The following is a 21534-nucleotide window of genomic DNA, read 5'->3' on the forward strand; positions in this document are numbered from 1 at the left end:
AAATCCATTTGGGAAAGTTGCAGGAAACTCGAATATTAGAGCCGCAATTTAATTCTCGAGGCAATAAAAAGGACCAAGAGGACAACTCGCCTCTGAATGTCTTTCATCTTGGTTTGCTACACAGTGTGATCTTGTTTTACAAGTGCTCTGTTTACAAGAATGCTGGGGGGAGGCGGGGGGAAATGTTCATTCAAGTCCCACAAGCACATAGGGCCACTTTTGTAAAGTCTGATCCAGTCCTACCAGCTGCTTGCCCACAGAACTTTGCAATTGTGGAGACTAATTAAGATTCTGGGGAGGAGCTCTGCTCTGCTCTCTCCTCTCCTGTGGCGGCGGGCAGCCTCACCAGACACGCTGCAGCTCCCTGCAGAATGGCCCACGTTATGGCCTATGAATTAACCAATTGATTCTGAAAATGCCGTTAATTTGGGGCTACATAAAGCTGTTCCTGTTGGGGGAAAAGAGTCACCGCTCCACGTAGGAATAACGTGATACTGTATTACCTACAAACTCCCTTCTCTCTGACGCGAGGATTCACTTGCCGGGAGACAATGGGTTCAGTACAAAGGGAATTTATTGCGGCTTTCTGTGAAGCGGGAACGAAAGTGTGGGCCTGAGCACTAAGCGTGACCTATCCCCTTGCACACAGGAGGCGTTTTGTTTTTTAACATGGAACTCTGATGCACCAAAATCAGTTTACACAAAACGGCCATGTGTATTTCCCTTGCCTTTCTTGTGTCCGCTTCTCTCTCCAGGTTTATATTGAAGAAACCTGTAACTAGTATATAGCAAGCACATTTGAGAGTTGGTTGGTACTAACACCGTGTAGCTGAACTATAAATCTGAGCAGAGCTCCGCTGCTGGAATAAAATTTGAACTGGCATTGGTACATTATATTGGATCTTCAGTATCTTTGAGTAGCTATGGTTGCAAAAATTCATATTCGTTCTTTAAATTGGTTTTAAACCAGAAGCAAAGCTAATTTGAAGCCCAAACTAAGGAATATATAAATTTAATTATGTTTAATAGAAATAGGTTTCCTCTGCTGTGTTTGTGCAAAAATCTGGAGGTTTGTTTGTTTTCTTGTTGTTGTTTGGTTTTTTGTTTTGTTTTTTTACAAGCGAGCAGGAACAAGACAAGGTATTTCAAGTAGTGAAGAAATCCAGTGTGCTGACATACAGTTTCAACTTGGTCATGCCAAGCATACTGTCAGCTTAGACATCCTCCTGCTCCTGGGTGTTTAAAGCAATTAGCAGCTCTTTCAATTAAAAAGAATACTCGCCCCTCCCCAGACTAAAAATAAGAACATTAAAATTACAACAACTGCACCGCACCAAACTATACTATATATATTGTAATAACAAAATGCTTTATTTGGGGGGAAATACAAGGAAAAGTGTGACATCTTCATTATCAAGCTGCTTTAAAAAGGCATTCTTTCTTTGAAAAATGTAACACCCATACAGAAAAGGTGACCTGTGGATAAGCCCTCTCATTTAGCAGTGAGAATTCTGTTTTATTTTACAGCTGAAGTTGGCATTTGAATAATCTACAGCAACACATTTCAACTTTGCTGGTATTTTCTAGCAGGCTGGGGCACACGCGCCTCCCGGCAGCGCTCGGGTTGACGGCGTCACGCCGAGACGGAGCCATCGCAATTCTCACCCAGGTCGCTTCGCAACAAACCACAAGACTTCACCATTACCACAAGACGACAGTGAGAAAGCCACAAGGTAACTCATCTTCTCTTTTATCTCTGAAGACTTCTCATGCAATCATGAAGTTCTCACACCGTTCATCTGATTACACCTTCGTACTTCACCACACATCCCCTCTGCTTTGAGCCAGAACCGCATTGTGAAAGGTGTATAACAAAGGCAAAATATAATCATTTCCCCAATGTATCTGCTTTCTGTACAGTAGGCTCCAAGTGATTTGGGATAGGTTTTAAAGGTGACAAATTTATATCCATAAATTACTTCTGCCTTGTCTGAAGCTTATGTTAGAATTTAAGTTGTTAAAGAAAGGGACGGGGAAGTTCCTCAAATTGTCAGGTTATAAAGGAAGCATTCATCTTTTAATCCAGCATGACAACTCTTCACCACAAGTAGTATCCATGCTAAGCAGTAAGATACAGTCAGTCTTACTGTTTAAAAGGGGTTCATGTTGTCTGAAGCGGGAACGGCAAACTCCAGAAAAAAACTAACGGTTTTCTTTATTGGGGTTAGACATAACAAATATGTCAGATACAGCAGTTAGTCTAGAAAAATACATTTAAAAAAATCTTCAGCAGACCATGTTCCCTGTAACAAAATCTTTCAAAACCAATTTTACAAATTATTCTACATTAATGTAAAAAGAAATTCTTAAGTTGAGCATCATGGATTCCATCAAACATCTATCTATTAAAACATGAGTTTCACTATTTGTAGATGTTAGAACTCATAGTACATTTTTCTCCTAACGTATCCTGTACATATTAAATAAGCTAAAAGGCTCCTCTTGTAGTGCATTAACAATTTAGCAAGCACACTCGGTATTTCTCCAGTACCATTTGCATTACAGTTATTTGCCCGCAAAGGTCATTAACATCTAAAAGTGCACACAGTTAGATCCCCCCTCCCTCCCCAGAACCTGTTCCCTGCTCAAACCCAGACGTCCACTGGAAACATTACGCTACTGTAGCTAATCTACCCATGATTAGAAATGTGTGACTAAAACGGTCCTAAACTATACAGGAATGGAATTATATACAAGAATCAAAAGGACAGCCTGTATTTACATCAAACTTCCACTACCACAGCATTATACCAAGAACTCAACACAGTGTTACAAGTTGGTATTTACTTCAGATTTTAGCTTTAAATCGGTATAACACAAAACTTAGCTCAAGAAATACCCTGAAAAAAAATGAACATGTTTATTAAATATAACTTCTATTATGCCACGAGACAAATATCCGTTGCAGGATATTCTTACAAGATGAGTGTTTGAAATAGTGTGCTGTTCTATAACACAACTAAAAAGTTCCATAAAGCTTGCTGGGGGGAAAAAGGAAAGACAGACAAGAAAAAAAAGGGAGGGAAAAGGGGGAAAAAAGGAAAAAGGTCAGCAGACCTGAGTGAGGAATTAGATTTGAGTAACTAAATCAAATTGTTAGCACAAGGTTAAGACAGTCACTGCATGCAGAAACCCCTTCAAAAAGTGTCATACAGATCTGAGTAGGTTGTAACACACAAGCTTAAGATGTAACTTCACTGAATTTTTCAGCCCAAGTTGGTGGGACTTTTCCCTATCAAGTTGGAAACATTTTAGATTAAATTCCAGATTACCCAGTTTGAGATTAATAGCTTTACCCTCCAAGAAATCCAGTGTATGAACCTATATTACATTTTTTCTGATGCTTCTTAAAAAAAAAGGCAAACTATAAACTTTTCAATTCACTTTTTACATTGAACTTCTCAAAGAAATCCAGAGTGTTGTCTTTAATTTGCATTAAAGTGGTCAAACATTTCTCCTGTTTCTCCCCTCCCCAAAAGTGCAAAAAACAAGTTGCTTCTTGGTCCACAAACATAATACACATCATGTACAGTGAGAGATTTTCCTTCTGATGGAGTCCTGCTGCCAACCCATCACTTCCAGTTTCTGCTCCAAGAAAAATGTCAGCGTCCAAAGATGGAATTCAATTCCAGCAGAATTAATTCTACAATCTGATTTTGGTACACCGTGTGGACTGCTATGTTACCAGTCTCTTTCTCTGGTTTTAATAAGGTTGGACCAAAAACTATTGCTACACTTTGATAGGTCATTCGGTTCTTTTCTCCATTTTCTACAACTCTGAAAGAGAGAAAAAAAAAATACACAAGAAGAGACTTATCAGCATTACAGTAATGGAATGACAAGAAGAAGATACAGTCCAAAGCAAATGACTATTCACAATATTTAATGAGTAGTCTTGTTATTAGGACACACAGCTGTTGTGAATCCTTTCTCTACAGAGAAGTTCTTCCTTCAAAATGCTATTCCTGATCCTCTCACAATCCCTTGAATACAAGGACTTGGCAGTAAAAATGTTACAACTATGACACATACTGTGTAAAGTCCCTTTGGTGCTCTGCAAGTTTGTATACAGATCGATATATTGTTTTCAGCAAGTCAATATATACGAGAAAACCACAACGGGAACAGTTACCTTGTACTTTTTCTTTGATTATTTCATTTTAAGGGAGGATCATAAATACAAACCTTTCCTTCCATCTGCTACTTACCTCTTCAGGTGTCTGAAGAGAACCTGCATAGTGTCCTGATTTGGTTTTGGCAACTGTTTGATTAAATCTTTAACAGCGTGGACACGGTGCCTTGGTTCTTGTTCTGCAAAAGGATGAGGCGTAGAAATAAAAATTCAGCTTAAAATTTAACAGACCGGGAATAAAAGCAATCATTTTGCAGTGCTAATATTAGATAAAATACTGCCACCTCCTGACCAGCCCGGGCATTACTGACAGGCGACTTCAGGTAAGCCTTACAGACATTCATAACCAAAACATTATTTTTACTATCCACAAGAATTAAATGAATTGTACATACTGAGGAGGACTTATACAAGCAACACCACTGTGTTTTCCAGACTTACTTATTGCATTGACGAAGTCATTGAAGTGATTATAAGTGAACAGCGGCTCTGGCAACTCTCTGAAAAACATCTTCAGTGCTCCTGTGATGACATGTATATCTTCCCATTTACTGTCATTCAAGTCTAGTTTCTCATCTGAGAGAGAAAAATTAATAATTAATGTTAACAATTTAACTATAAAAGCTTTTCTTTTTAATAAATTTAACCACTCTTCTGCACTTATTGCTTTTAAAGCAGTGAAGGCTCCTACTCCACACTTCAGACCATTCTGTGCAGGGACACGGAGCTGCAGCCACGTAAAAGGCGATACAAGAAAATCAACCAGAACAGAGATGGCCAAACTCTGCCCTGCACTGCATGCAGCTCCCCTATGCCAAGGGCATTTTCCAAAGGGAATGGGAGCTGCCGAAATAACACAAAATTCACTGTCAGACCCTGTCAATCAGGAAATGAGAGGTCAGATTGTGGATGGGTTACTGTCCTCCGTTGCGAGCTGCCTATTGATTCCCACTGAACAAAACACTAAGATACAACCACATAAAGGGTTTTATACACAGACTGTGGCAATGAGGAGCTAAGCATCCCCATACTAAAAGGGTAGTAACAAATATTGCTTCAAACTATTAACTTAGGAGTTTAATTCTAGTGGAAGCTTAACATGCCTGCTGGTTTTCCACAAGGTATGAAGCTATTTTGTTTGACATAATGTCCCCCCACCCCAAGTTCTATTACCACCTTTCTTTAGAATTATGTTCTAGCAATACCTCAGTGCTCCACGTAAGACCAAGCCTCCAGGATGCTAGGGATTTCAAATGATGTATATTACACACAAAGTTCTGTAATTTTCCAAGTAATTTTCCTCTGAAGTTAACAACCATTTATAATGAAAGACTGCAGCTATACATTCCGAAATTTTTTTCTGAGCTTTCTACGAACTTCAACAACCTGAAAATATACACAATTGTAACATGGCCAAAGGAAACTCACCATGATTGACTGCAAATCTTAGCTTCTGTATCACTGCAAGATTGCCACTAACTCGGTATAAGCCATCAACATCTAATCCTAAAACAAAGGGATAAATCCATTTTAATGCCTTACATATGTATGAATTTGGAAATCATTAGGCTGCTTCTTTATAGGTCTACTTAGCAAAATCAGAACAAAAGAAACCCACCTTGTAACAAAGAACCCTTGGTTCAACAGCAACAACAACAAAGTTAAACTAACTTTTTTGATGGGCAGGGCATATCAGAGGAGGTTTAGTCTGCTGGCACTGGTTTGGTAGTGTCAGGCTCGATCTCTAAAACTTCTTAGACAGTAGAACAGCAGCAATGAGGCAACAGCTCCAAGTTTCCCCAATGAGATGGGTGTCTCGTTTAAGATACTCTTGGTGGGCGGCCAGGGGGTATATGGGAGTCCAACATGCAAGAACCAAGTGTTTTGTGGATGTTCAATTTTTTAATGTATGGTTAAGAAAAAAAATCAAACCACATCATGCACATAGAGCATCTCAAAGTTGTCAAGTGACCAGGTTTACATGGAGAAGGAACAATGTGCATGCACACTCACTACCCAGCAGCCTACAAAACCAAAAGGGTGGCCCTTGCCGTGGCAGTGTTGCACGCTCCACCAGAAAAGAAGAAAACTGCGTCTCCGTGGTTGCTACTGCAGTTACTCAGAAGCGATTAGGAGGGAAAGAATTTAATTGAAACGCCACTTGAACGCATCATGTGAGTCAGTGCCACTGAGGGGGTGAGCGCTGCCAGAATACCTGCAGTCCCTGGAGCTCCTCAGGGAGTTGTCTGATGCAACAAGCACAGTTACCAGCACCATCTGACATTCCCCTTTGCCCCATAATCCACTAGTCATTCCTTTACAGGAAGAACTGATTTCAAGTGTACTGGCAGTTGGAAGCAGAGCTGAAGAAGCGGGGGGAAAAAAGCTGTTCATTTCTGTCAGCTTTCCCTCAGGTATTTAAAAAAGGAAAACTTCACACCACTATCTTCACTGCAGTCCTGTCTTTAAAAAGAAAAAAAAAAAAAAAAAAAGGCAAAATAACCTCTTTCTCACAAGCTGCAGATCACAAATGGAACAAAGGCTGCTGCTACAAGCACGGCAGCAGTTTGTTGAACGGGAGTCAGGCAACAGAAACAGTTCTCTCTCCCCTCCCAGGCCATAAGATGGTAGCACTGAGAAAGGGCTACAGGCTGCAATAAAATCCTAAATGAAGTTCCATTGGAAGATGTAAATTAACACATAGTATTCCCCTGTAACAGCCCGATTCTCAAGATTAACAGATTGGTGCATATTTCAATGATGATTATGGAAACTCCATAATCCCCTCTCAGTCATCTTTTCCAAGAGAGAGTGTAATGGCAACAGCAAGAAAACCAGCACCGACTACAGCCAATGCAGGAGTCAAATCCAACATATTTTCAACAAAAAACACTGTCCTGACTTCTCCTTGCCTTGAAAGATACTGAAGCAGATCCATTTTTCAGATATAACTTCTTGCCCTCTCCCCATTTTGGATCCCACCTACGTCCCCACTCCTGAATACACAGTGCTTTTTACATTTACAGGTTTCAGATCATTTTCCCCGAAGAAACCTGCAGCATTTTAAGGATTAAAACGTTTAAAATTGGATAGCATGGTAAGAAAGAGATTTGGAAACAAAAAAATGTCACCGTACCATGTTCCTCAACATGCTCAATGCACAGCTTCACGAACTTTGGCACCGTGCTGTTTTCTCTTTGACACAAGCTGGTGAGATTGGAACCAAACACTTGATCTGGAACCAAGTAAAGAGACTGATTTACAGTGGAACAGGACTCAAGTGACAGAACTAGTTCAGGTTAAAACAAACCTCTACAAAGGGCAAAGACTACTGGATACAATTGTCCCACTATTAGAGTGAAAGCAGGCAAGGGTTGAAAAGACCTCTCGGCAGCTCCCAGCAAGAAAAAGCTCCTGGTAAGAAAGAGTGTCAGCAGCTCCCACAACCTGAGTCACTGAATAGGGAACTTTTGCTACTGAAATTACATTACTCCATCAGGAGATACTTGCAAGAGTCATATAGTCATCATTGTAATGAGAAATTTAATGGATCCAAGTGTCCTGTCACCCTCTATTCCTGTTCTGAGTTCAAAATACATTTGCTGTCATCTTTGTTAAAACTCTGAACAGAGATAATAAACTTCAACCGAAGTAAAAGCTTTTGGCATTGCTTGGGGAAAAACCCTGTAAAATTTCATCTTTCATTGCACCTCCTGTCTAACCCAGCATTACATATTAATTTACTTTAATGCACAGTCTTTAACTTCCAACATTTTTAAGTTCTGACGTGGATTCATAAATGACAGAGCTCTGAGTGGATGCAAGGATGACTATGCATAGGCAACCTGGCTAGAAGGCTGGAATCTAAATACAGCTATTTATGGGCAAAGGTAATTTTGAGTCTTGTTTTCCAAACTACACAATCCAGGGGAGTGTTTGCTATCATAAACTGGAGCAAAAATTAAAATCAGCTTGGGCAAAGAACAACAGATTCTTGCAATGCCACACTGTATTTCAGCAACATGTTAACTCCTCTTGTTCAGATTATGTTATCACCAGAATCTCTCTCAGCCCCATTTCTACGTTTTTTATTAAAGATACCCAAATAATAGATGGCCTCCCCCATTCAGATGCATGAGACTGAAACAGGGTCTTGAGATAGAGAGGCAAAGCTCACACTCCTAAGAAACAAAGTCGGGGGGTCTGTTTGGTTGGTTCTGTTTTGCTCTGTTAAATAAGGTATGTAAGTGGCTGTCTTCACAGTATCTGGTAGATTTTACTTCAGAGCTTCTGCAAGAGGGAAACCGCACTTGCATCATGCACAGTATCTAACTCATTTTTCACCTTTAGTAGTGTAAGTAGATTCATTAACAACACTTGCATCTGACTACTGCTTTGGGAAATCTAAACAGCACAGCAAACCAATTATACAGTACGAAAACTGGCGTATAATGGTAATATTAGCTGTATGCACATAAATAATGCCAGTGACCCGGTCCTGCTGCTGCCACTCACACAACCAGCCGTAGAAGCAGAGTCAGTAGCAAGGGATGGCGAAAGCGGGCGCAGCAGAAAGCCAGGCTGGCATGCAGCTGTGGCAGGTGAAGCAAGGCACGTTAGGGAGCACAAGAAAACACAGGCACAGAACAAACCGAATCGCTACAATTGCCTCTGATTTTAATAATTTCCACATACACAGGAATCATATTTTTTTCCCCCTCTCATCTTAAAGTAACTTTTGTAATTTTGTTTTTCCATGTAACAAAACTTCAGCAGTTACTTCTCTGCTTAGCACATGCTGCTTGAAGTGGGTTTTTTTCTTAGAACTTTTCATTATTTTTTCTGCTCATACTGGGTTTGCCAAGTTTTCCATTTACTAAGCTTGTTCTGTAGCAGCCACGAAAGTACAATGTGCTTTTCAATAAAGGCTTCTGTATTTTTCATTCATAAACTAAAACTGTACAGAGCAGATCCAACTTTTAAAATTACATCATGCTTTTAAATAAAAACAAACTCTTATTTCCTTAACATCTTTATTAAAAATTCAATCATCAGCACGCACGTGTACAAATTAAACTTGGCTTAGCATTCACTGTTGCTAACGTTACGTCACTGAGCCACGACATGAATACTAAGCTGTAAAGCAGAGCAAGAAGTCACAGCCTGGGAATAATGCCTCCTTATCCCAAACAAAAATTCCATAATTTACAGTTAAATTATATTTGCAGATACACAAATATATCAAACACCACATGCAACAGAAGCACACTTGCTAAAGCATGTAGTTAGGCAAATCACAGTAGGATTTGGTCTGGTATTTGCCTACTCAAATGTTATTTTGACCCTGGTAGAGCACCACCTACAAGTCCTGCTAAAGCATACAAATAAATAAATAAAGTCTTACAGTGAGTACCAAGTCAATAATTTACACAAACACTAACTTTAACCTGTGCAAATACTGTTCTCTCAAAGTGTGACAAATGGAAATCAATTCCTCCGTAAGTTTGTTTCAAGAATATCACTAAGACACATTGTTTGTGAAACAATTTCAAAATGTATACATTCAAAAAAGGTTAGGCAAAACAGATGTTTAAATTCAGATTCCTTTAGCCTCATGCTGGTTTGCCTAAATCTTTCTTTTCTTATGAGATGGCACATGATTGTCTGGTTCCACTAAGACTAAAGCACCCTTGTGAAAGAGATGAGCACTCGCATTCAGCTCGGTACCCAGGGGACTTTTCTTTCCATTGTTTGCCCAAGCCACGATCACACATCTGACATCCCCAGCTCAGAACGGCAGAGCACATGGACTACGAGCCACTTCAAATCCAAACAGGCTCCCAGACCCTCAATTTCCACTGCAGTTTTGGCAGTACCGAGCTGAAGGAGAGGACAACCCCGCGCAGGTCAGTGCCTGCTGCCAGCGCTCAGAAGAATGACAATCCACCACCACATTCAAGACTTCTGTTAAACCAGCTATATACGTGTGTTTTACTCTAAAACTAGACCTTTTTAACCCCACATGAACTACTAAATTCAGCTTTTCAAATTATCTCCTTTGTTACAAAGGTTCATTTACCCTTAATGTAGCCTTTTTCACGGACAGCTTGTAACGTAGGGCGCCGTGTAAGAAACTTCTTGAGCTTTGTTTTGGTCTTTTTCTGTTCTGTGGAATCTATATTGCTAGGTGCTTTCACTGCTGCAAAGAGAGAGGCATTTAATATGAATATCCACAGGATGAACACTTTATCTGCCAAGGAACCAACATTAAAAGAAAATAATTAAACTAAAAAAGCCCCACCACATAAAAAACCTATTCAAATTTGCAATGCGTCCACATTTTTTCCCTTAAATTTTTGCAGCTCCTTGTAAATAGCATCTATTTTTCAAACTGCCAAGAGACTATCATGCCACGAAAAAAACCCAACATCCTGTAAAACCAACTGTTGCCTGTGAAACTAAATAAATAGCAGCTTACATATGGGCTTGATGAGGAATTTTAAAAATAAAGCTATGTTCCAAAACTGGTCCTGTCCTTCATTAAGTCAACTATTTTGAAAGAAATAAATACTTTCTCGCAAATTACACAACAGGCCCAGAAGTAAAGACAGAAAATAGTCTGCCTGATTCATGTATTTCTGTGCAGAGAAAGAAATTTCTGCGGCTAAAAGAAACTTAGCTCTGAAATTGTGAATGTCTAATTAAAAATGTTTAGTTCCTCCAAATGAGCCAATATAACATCATTAGCAACTTAGTGAAATTGCAGTTCAAGCTAATGGTGTGAATATTTACGGATGCTGAACCACATAAAAAAAAAATCAAGTAAAACATAGTAAACATGTAAAAGGACAAAATAATTCTTATTCAAAATAATTTATAAAAAGTGAGAGAACACAAATGTCTAATTTCTTATATGCATTTGACAACACCCTTAAAATAATTCACTTCACCACTGCCCATTTTCTCCTGTTTTTCATGTGCCATTCAGCAGAAGCTAAAGACATTTGGTACTTTTTTTAAAGATGATTTATAAAACATGGAAGAAAATCTACTAACTGGCCCCAAGACGCAAAATGAACTACATCAAAACCTGTTTCCAAACTTGAGTAGTTTCATTTCCAGCTGTCCTTTTTAATTCTTTTCTATCCACACATAATACTGAAGAGGCAGAAAATAAAAACTGGCATTGCTAAAAGCAATAAATGGAAAATGTTCAACTCACAACGAAGCTTCTTAGAGTCTTTATTCTCTTTCTCTTTGTCTTTTTCCTTGTCTTGTTTTTCCACCCCAGGGGAATCTGGTACCTCATCTTCCAGTGCTTCATCAGACTCTACTACCGGCTAGATTTAAGAAGATATACACTGATCAGTTTGCCAATTCATAGAATATAGCATTAACACACAACACCCACACTTCCTTTACACAGTTCTACAATATACATTTCTTTCCCCATAATGATACTCAGTTGGTTCTTTCCTGAACTCTAGATGCTTAAAAATATATTCAGAGATAACACCATTCTCACTGGCAGAGCGAATAACTTTGAGAAACACTACTTCATCGTAAGATCCAATAAGAAAGTTTTGCTGGACACTCAAAGTACAACCAGCCCTTCATCATAACACTTCATTACATCAGCCAATAAATAATGAATTTGTGGTGCTTGGTTTTGTTGGTTTTTTTTCTTTCCAAACCCACTAGACAAACATCAGCTATTTCATGCTCTGCTGCAGAAGCACCTGATTGATAGTCCAAAAAATATTGCTAAAGCATTTATTGCATTTCAGATATCTGTAATTAAAATTTTCTTAACAGCAAACAGAACCACTAGTTGTAAAATTGCACCGTTGTTAAAAGCATACACCGAATTCACTCTGAAAAACTAAATATACCAGCGCCTAAAATTTCTACCCTGTGTTATTGCTCTTTCAGCATATCCTCATTAAACACAGTGACGTGCAAATGTAGATCACACTGTAGTGCAGAAGCAGATGCCAGAGCCTGTTTTAAAATTGCCCACCTGTGCTACACACGTGACTGCAGACACACCAGAAAACAAGAAAAGAAACTGCCCCTGGTCTCAGCACAACATAGGCCCTTCCAAAACTGTGCAGGTCTTACTTCACTTCTACTAAAGTGAACCTGACTTCTAAGCAGTTACAAAAATCTGGCTGTACAGTGTCTTTTGTTACAAGGAAGGACACTTTAAAACCAAGGCAAAGTTGTGTGCTCCAGAGCACAAAATGGTAGCACAACTGGAAGCACAACTTCATCAACTAAGGTGCACTTTCACTTGAAGGGGAGATGTGAGCTTGGAACACACTTGTTCTGTTGCTTTCCAAAAGCTTCAGGTCACTTTTTCACATATCAAAGATCAATATATTCAACTGTCTAAATAACATCCCCACTAAGGATCACTCTGCCACTGAGATCATTTAGACAGTGCTCTCTTCATGAGGCCTCAAAGTTTTTCAGGATTGAAAAATCTGAAAACCATTAACTGCTTTGAAAAAAAAAAAAATTCATCTGGAATCTAGTTGGTACTATGGAACAAGACTAATCTAATAACTCCTTGTCCTTAATCCAGTGGACCATCCTTGTTCCTTTGCACTATTAATTATATTTCGCTTGTCACCACCAGGAAGTGCCACATTCTCAGCCTCCTGCCCACGCTCAAGGAAATCAGGAAATAAAGATGTATGTGAAACACTAGGAGTCATTATATCAATTATTTTACTAAATAACATTACCTTGAAAATAGAGCCTTCACAATTCAAACACATACCTGATTGTTAAGAACTGTATACCATTCATTTATAAAGGTGTCGTTATCGGACTGAATTAAGAGCTCAGTTCCTTGGCGGGTTTTTAGCTTTACGGAAATAAAAACAGGTATCATCAGAATTGATAAACACACTAGAATTCAAAAGTGAAATTACCTAAATCAAAATAAACTTCTCCTTGGTATAACTTTTACATAATATATATCCTCTCAGGAACACTTACCAGTGAAAACAGCAAATACCAGTCTACTTAAAATTTAAAAGCATAACCCATACAGATATATTAAAAGTTGACATTTCTTGCCGATACTAAGATACATGTACATTTGAGAGAGAAGAAATGTAGAAAGCTCAATGGTTTTGGTTGTAAGTTTAGAGAAAATTTCTTAGCTCATTAATTAAAGTACATATAATTCTGCATTAAAACAAAATAACTCACCTCAATAACATTCTTCTTGCTGGATTTGTCCTTTGAGGCCCATTCAATCGATGCCCCTTTGAGATCCACTGTAAATTCTGGCTTAGACTGATTGACACCAAACTTCTGGAAAAAAAAGAACAATGATGACAAACTTTAAAACAAACAAAAACTCCTAACAGGTACACAGCCTTGAAGTCCTCTAAGTATAACATAATACGGTCCTCTAAGTTATTTCCCATCTATACAACTTAACCTAAACATGATACTTTGACACAGATCAATAGGCATGACATCAGGAAAGCAAAAACCAAACAAAAACCACACATAAAACATGTTTCAAGCAGGCCTATTAAAAGCTGCTCAGCTTAAGGCCCTTAAAATTCCAACATTTAAAATGCCAACCAGATTCCAGCAGACCTTTTTTTCTTCCTATCACAAATGGTAGAAGTCCGTACAGCATTTAATTGTAGCTCAATTTTAGTCAAGATAGTCCCAAGATTCAAAGAAAACTGGCTAACAAGTAACTGAAAAAAGCCCTCATTCTGTCACTTAATCCATGGTTGTATAAAAAACCAAAAATCAAACCAGAAACAGTGGCTTTGCTAGACAGGAATCACATCCCTCCTGCACTGAAAGAACACTGGAAGATTTTACCTTTTCCTAATGCCTCTATTTTGTGTGTGTGTGTATATATAGACATATTTTCAACAGTGCTTTTCAAGTTTCTTTATATATTTCTGTAGTACTTTTGTTACAATAGTGAAGCACATCCTAGCAAGTACACACAACTCCATTTCACTGTCTAGCTACTAAACAAACAGCAAATAACCAAAGTGATAAAAAACATTTAACCCACAAGTTACCCTTCAAACAGTTTGGAGGAAAACATCAGCGAGATACTTCTACTCACTACTTTTATATTTATACTAGGTAACCCACATTTTTAAAATAAAGTACTTTTACTACATTTGAATCTATACCAGATAACTTTGAAATATCATCCCTCAGTGACCCCTGCACACAAAAAGCTCTAATTGTGAGTAAAACATGAAAAGCTGGAAGTCTCTTGGTTGTAACACAGCAATTTAATGCTGTACTTGTAGGGAAGCTTGTAGCTTCTGATCCATCAGAAAGGTTCTTTTCTATTTCTTTAAAAAGTCTTTGATTCAAATGCTGTTCGTGTGACAGCTCTGGGGGACATAAGCCCTGGGACAAGCTCCTTGCTGCGAACACGAGGTTTCCAGCCCGTACAACAACAGCCGTATCCAAGGTAAGAAAAAAATCGTTCAGAAAACAGAATTAATCTGCTGCTTCTGATTAAATTCCCAGCATGGATGTTAATTAATGCTAATTGTGTTTTAGAAAGGCTGTTTACCACTAGAAAATCTCCCCACTTTGAGTCCTAAGGGCAATTAAGCATTGAATGGAAAGCAGTATGTTGTTTATTTTACCCATGAAATACCAGAATTAGGGAATATTTCCAATTGCTAAATGCCAGCTAGTGCTTGACAAAAAAAAAAAGGGGGGGGCAATCAACCTTCACCTTCCACTAACTTAATTCTCAGATAACACATCCAAGAACATTTCCTATTAATTATAGGATAGCTTTTGAGAGAGGCCCAGCTCAGCCACAGGGCCCACACAGCAGCAACGATCTCTGGCCCACTCTGGCTCCTGCAGTAGTGGGTGACCGTGCAGCAGCTGCTCATGGACAAAACATTCACATAGTTGCTTCACATAGGACCAAAGTGCCCAGCCACACACTTCTGACAGCCCAGAACAACCCTGCTGTGTGTTTGGGGGTGGGGAAAGAAAAATCAAGTTATAGAGATTGGCACTGGAGGGAGCAGGAGACTAGTGCCTAAGTCCTCTGCAGGATCATGGGGGACTCCTTAAAAACACCAACCAGAGGACGTGGAGAAGCACAGGAGGTGACTTGCTACAGGAGACACCAACAAATAACAACAAAAAAAATGTAATAGTCATTGCTGTTTTGACCAAAAGGAAAGCCCTCCAACACATCAGCTTACTGAACTGCCCACCTGGCAGATGGCAGGACTGCCTCAAACACCTTCACACTCTACCCATCTTTTTGGCCTGAATTCCTTCAGGGAAGCACAGAACAAACCAGAAACTAGAAACTAAATTTCTTGGGGTGGGGAGGAAGAAGTCTGCGCCGCTTCTTCCTACAAGCAGTGCCCAAACCACTCCATGCGATCCAAGGACGGGGAAACCCATGCAAACAACCTAGCCACTCTACAAAGCTTCTCTGATACACCAATATGTTATAGACTCATCACAAACTTGATTTCTTCATGCAAGGAAACTGAGTTTAGCGTGCAGATTCTCTGTAAGCTTTCCTGACATGGTTCTTTTCTACTTCTGAGTGTATGAAAACAAGATGCCAGCAGCCATTTCCCTCCCTGCGAGCTTCCAGCAGCAAGCCCTGCCCAGGGCTGCTCAGGTGCTGTGCACACCTAGGACAGCTAAAGGAGCCAAACTCCCCTGAAGGAAGCTCGTTTTGTTGGGAGCAGTGAAAAGAAAGCCCCTCCCTTTAGCAGCTGCTGCCACCTAGACAGAAAGTCTGCTTTCTCGCTGGAGTGTGCTACCAAGTCAGCACTAGCTGGGATAAATTTGGCCCTTTGCTGTGCAGACACCTTATTCTTACTGCATTTCTCTTTTGAGCTGCCTGGGAGGTTTGAAGAGGGCAGCAGCGTGAGAAAAGGGAGCTCAGGGAGGTCTGTCCATGGTGCTGCCAGCTGTCCCGGGTAGGAAGCTGTCCTAGAGTCACTTCAGATAGTTTGTTCTAGAAAGAAAGCAATGTGCTTGTTCTAGTTATATGGCAGGGATAAGTTTTACTCTTCGGAAAGAACGGGGTGGGTTGTTGTTTGTTTGTTTGTTTGTTTTCTCTAGATATAGTAGATGCTGTGTAGTTCAAGGACTGCCTTGAAGATGTGTGCTTGCATCAATCAATTAAAAGCCTTTTCTAATCTTTTCAGGAGTTGTCTCCAAGTCCTGGAAGCCTCCACAGGACAAGCCACGCAGTCTGTATTGTGATATATTCCAGCATTCTCTGGAAACAAAACTGGATCTTATTTTGGGAAGACTTTGGACATACAAATGACATCTGCAGTCTCATAATACTAATTAAAGTTTGGTAGAACGTTTTAATTCCAAATCCTTCTAGCTCACGGACGGACTGCAGAAACAGATGTGAGGAGACAGATGCTCCTTTGTGGCTGGCAAGGAAGCTTCAGAACTTGCAGCTTCAACAAAAAAAGAGAGATATATTCTTTATTGTCATAGCAAAATGATGGAAGTTTTTCTGAAACCAGACTCTGATAGGAGTATTTGCATTCCAAATAGTTTTCATAACAATAATCTACAGCTCTTGTATAATCAGCTGTGCAACACTGATGAACTGCGGTTATGTACATATAACGTTCTTGCCTATAGCAGTGTGACACAGTAAATGATCATTTGCCCAGATGAACCTTGAAAAGCATTTATTTCCTTGATGTCTGGGAAGTTTACCCACTTTTGTTTAACAGCCACCGTACCTGACACTGAGGACATGCACCTATTCCAGAGGCTGACAGATGAATCCTGCTAAGCAGTTACTGTTTGCTGTGTTTTATGAAGCCCCATTGCTAAAACTTGGCCATAGCTATTACAACTCATTCACACCAAAAATTGAGAGACACCTTCTTTCAACAGTTGAAAACTTAAATTCCTGTGAAAACACATAATAAAAAAATGCAGAAATTTCCTTACGGCAAGTAGCATTTTAAAGTATACCAATGTACAAATTCTCTGTTCCGGCCTTCCACATACATAGCAGTGAATCTGACACACAAAGAAGAGGCAGTTCCATCATTTTTAGCACGAGGTTAACTGAATAAGCCTACAGTTACTCCCTCATTACAGAAAAACAAAACCAAAACCAATCAATCAAACAAAACCCAACAAAACAGAACATAAAAACCACCAAAAAAACCCCAAACAACCACCACAAAACAACACTAAGGTAGTAGTCATCAAAATAGTCCTTCCAGAAGTCTCGGGCACCTTAACTAAACTCCAAAGATATATCTCTCACTTCACTCTTCAGGAAATACAAGCCAAGATACCAAAACAGTTTTATATATCACCAACACTTTAAAACCCTCAAGAAGCCAAACTACTGAAATGTTGCTTTCGGTGTCTTCAGCATATTATTTTTTTCCAAGAAAATTTTAGTTCGATTCTGATAAGTGTTGACAAACTGATATTGAAACCCAAATACAACCAGTCAAGTGTTTTGTTTCTTCTAACACTGGCATCATGGTCTGAACTCCTCCTCATCCACCTTGAGCAACAAGCTATCATATTAGCTACCAACATTTTATCAGTTTCTGATAAACCACACTTCCATGCCTCACATCTACACTTCAAAACATGACTAACTACAGATGTTTAAATTATACAGAGAAAGTCTTACAAATTTCTATCAGCTTTCTATACGTGGCATATAGCCAGAACATTCTTGAGCTCTTTTCCTTTCAGCTTTTTAAGCACAACATTTACATTTTTGAGTATTCCAATTATAGCTACAATTAACCAACAACGATGTACATTATTGTATCAAAAGGCATCATAGGCATCTTACAAACATCCTAAATTAGTTGTGTTAGAAAGAATTAGATATAAGATATCTGTTAAAAACTGACCATACCATGCTGTTTATTAGTCAAGAGACCAGTGGTTCAAAATAGTAGGCAAATTTGGGATTATAACTCTGCCACTGATGGAAGAGGTATCTTTCTATTTTTGTTCCATCAGAAGAATTACAGGATTACTGCACCACACTTGTGTTAATTTGCACCTCGGATGACTTTCAGAAAACAGCAAACAGGATACAAAAGATGTTATATGAAGTGACAAAACTTAAACCTTGGAAAAATTCAAATTTACTTTCAAGATTAGTGGCAAATAGCCTTACAGTGACAAGAGGCATGCAACAAGAAACATACAGTGACAGCTGAAACTTGGTCAGAGTTTACATAGGTGACAGCAGGTCGGCGACTGAGAGCATTTTTCCAAGAAGAAAGCAGCGAGAGCAAGAGCTCAGGAATTGAGCCCCCTTGGCAAAATGACTTGATGAGAAAAAGGAAGAAAAGTGATGAAGTCACAAAACAATGCACAAAAAAAGATGTGGTTATATCAATCACTAGATGAATGCTACACAAATATTCTTCTCGTAAGCTGAAGAAGGAACATAATTCTTATCATACGTCAAACTGTTAGACTTGACTTCACCTTATTAAAATACTGACACAGATCAAAGTTTGAGGGGTGAGGTGGAATTTTTAACACCCCCCCAAAAAAATCAGAGAGAAAAAAAGAGTGTGTGCTAAATATTTAATTACATATTTAAAAATCCACCTGCAAGTATGCAGGTATACAACAAAAAGTCCTCGAAAGAGACTCTCCCTTAAAATTTCCAGCTTCACTTTATTATGTTCATACTGTTGACTGTTTTGCTGATCCTACTCCAATACTTGACAGTGCACAAACTGAAATATTGTGGCACTTTTGCTCCACTTAAATTATGAAAGGAATTTATGCTTTTTTTTCCCCAACAAATTCTCTTATTGGCAATATTTTTCTGACTAACGAATAACTGTAATTTTATTTACTGAGTGTCCCAATGCTTACAGGTGCGAGTGTCAGTGACTTTCAGACATATATATGTTTCTGTGTCGTCTTCTGTGCTTTGTATCTGATACGCATCACGTTCTCTTGCCCTCCCCACACCAGGTGTGGGTGGACCTCCTCAGGTCACCCAGTCCACTTCCTACCTGACAATGTAATTTACCTTATTTTATGCCTTTATTCTTTTTCCTTCCCTTCTCTTTTCTTTCTGCCTGACCATGTTTACTCTTTCCATTCTTTTCTACCCCAAATGTTGTTATTTATCCGTCGTCGCTCATTTTTTTCCAACCTTTCTACAGCAACAGAAGGGCAAAAAAACGATGTTTACAGCTCTGAAATGAACTCAATGCTTGAGAAAAGAATTGTCAATATGAACTCACTACCCAAAAAGAAACACAGCAGGAGAAAGTGAGCCAAGGAGAAAGATCAGCAAAGCACAGCAAGACAGCTTATAGATATAAGATGCAATTTTGATGGAATTTACATGATAATACACTGGAATGACAAATACTGAATCTGACCTCCCTTTAGTTATTATAGGAGATCCACACTGTTTAATGTCAGACCTCCAGAAGTAGGTAAGTAAGTCATAGATTAAAAAAATCTCGACACTTATTAATGTAGAAATGTAGCAGGATAAATATAGCAAATTTAATTATAGTACTATTAAACTAGAGATGACACAAAAATTGAATGATCATCATCTTCAGTGTGATGCTCCTATTTAGGTCTTCATCAGGCATCAAAACAGATACAAATACTTGTCATGCATGATGCAGATATAAAACAAAATATGGAATCCAGCAAGCCAAAGACTGAATATGACAACAATAATACATTATTCAAATAGTCCGACGTCATAAGCCAAGTGTCGGACATGTTCTTTATTACATGTATCACATTCAAAATTATCTGGAGTTTATGAAAAAATGTCAAAGAACAGTAAAACAAACTCTTTAGACAAACACATTAGTAAGGAACACAAAAATATTTGGCCTTAGAGCAAAAACATCAGGCTCACAGGGCATGTGAATTATCAGTTTCTTACTCATCAAATATAAAAATGTTTCTGAAATATAAGAAAGTACAACTTGTTTTATTCTCATTCTACATCATAATCGTTACATTAAACTATTTTCCTGCTAACTTACACACACTTATTTTTTCCAAATTGTGCAGGCCTACAAATAAGAGGCCTTTAATTTATTGTGCTTTATGCGATTAACACTTAAATGAGGGTGGGGGTTGTTCCTGAGCTTACCCAGCCAGTTCCACTTCCTTGGGTTTTAGTGAACAGCAGTGATGAACCCTGTAACACTGCCCACGATGACATCCAATTCTTTCTGTAAATATTTGTAAACAAACATAAGATAAATTGACTTGGAAGTAGATATTTCAATTGTCAATCATTGTTGTCTAGCTGACCTGCATGTTAATATACTTAACCATACATATGGTCATTAGTGCCATCAGTAAGTCTTAATTGCCATCATATTTGTAGAAGAGAACATATGTTAACAGTCCCAGCCTGACCAAAGTCTAAATCAAACAAAGCTAATTAGTAGTGGAAGCAGTTTACCAGGAGAAACACCATACGATTATAATTCCAAAGGAGCTAATATGGAACACTCAGCCTACTGTGTACTTAGTAGATAATGCCAAAGTACTGCATAATTCTGAAACTGATTGATCACATATAAATGGGGCGCAAGTGTGCCGTGTTTATGTAATAAGCTCATTTACATTGACAATAAAATATTTGCTACGCATCTAAAAAATGCAGAAAAAGGACAAACTAGTTGTTCCAGCTGTCTATTTGCTTTCATCTCTGAGTACCTGTCCTCCTGAGGTTAAAAAAAGTAAAAGTCTTGACAAGCCCTGACAATCTATTACCATTGCCCACACATGAACTATTATTCAGCAGCTCTCAAAGTGATGGGATGGTCATGATGCATCTTTCTGTGCAGAAGCCCAAATCAATGATTCCACTAGACATAAGTGGTGACAGTGTACTGTACCAGCCGCAGCTTCCATGAGGCACTGTCCACCCTGTCCCACCAAGCTCTGAGGAACCAAACTGGGGGCCAGACATGTTGCCCAGCTGTGCTGGACTGGGCCAGGGCGGCACTGAAAGATCAGCTGGGTGCTGAGCTACTTAAGCATCAGGAAAAGCACGTTCCATGGATCTTAAGTCTAGGAAACACTGAACTAGATAGACCACAGTTCTAGACCTAGAAGATTAAATTAAAATAAAAACAAGTAAAAAAAGTAAACCTAAATTAAATCTGAGAATGGGCCACACTTATGCAGTATTTAACACTGCATTTAACACTCTTTGCAAAACACCAGAAATGTAAGTTAGATGGCATTACTTGATTACACTTTATGCTTTATAATGTAAATGTCTGCCTGTAAGGCAGAGAAAGGAAGTTAGAAATTAGGTC

At 38.8% G+C, this 21534-nt stretch overlaps 1 protein-coding gene across 5 annotated transcripts in view; it reads right to left on the bottom strand.

Annotated features, from left to right (window-relative positions):
* Positions 1 to 3194: 3194 nt before the first annotated feature.
* ARHGAP12 (Rho GTPase activating protein 12) overlaps positions 3195 to 21534 on the bottom strand; it is a 76893-nt gene continuing 58553 nt past the window's right edge. For 4 of the 5 annotated variants that reach the window (XM_080340544.1, XM_080340543.1, XM_080340541.1 and 1 more), the window contains 10 exons: positions 20352 to 20433; positions 13415 to 13519; positions 12978 to 13064; positions 11415 to 11532; positions 10272 to 10391; positions 7329 to 7427; positions 5621 to 5698; positions 4634 to 4768; positions 4269 to 4371; positions 3195 to 3837 (listed from right to left, as the gene is read on the bottom strand). In XM_080340544.1, the coding sequence (XP_080196670.1) occupies positions 3663 to 3837; positions 4269 to 4371; positions 4634 to 4768; positions 5621 to 5698; positions 7329 to 7427; positions 10272 to 10391; positions 11415 to 11532; positions 12978 to 13064; positions 13415 to 13519; positions 20352 to 20433 (1102 nt within the window). In that variant the 3' untranslated portion in view covers positions 3195 to 3662. The remainder of the gene's footprint in view (positions 3838 to 4268; positions 4372 to 4633; positions 4769 to 5620; positions 5699 to 7328; positions 7428 to 10271; positions 10392 to 11414; positions 11533 to 12977; positions 13065 to 13414; positions 13520 to 20351; positions 20434 to 21534) is intronic. The other variant, XM_080340542.1, reaches the window with a different exon arrangement.

Source organism: Nesoenas mayeri (assembly GCF_963082525.1).
Source record: "Nesoenas mayeri genome assembly, chromosome: 2".
Lineage (NCBI taxonomy): Eukaryota > Metazoa > Chordata > Aves > Columbiformes > Columbidae > Nesoenas > Nesoenas mayeri.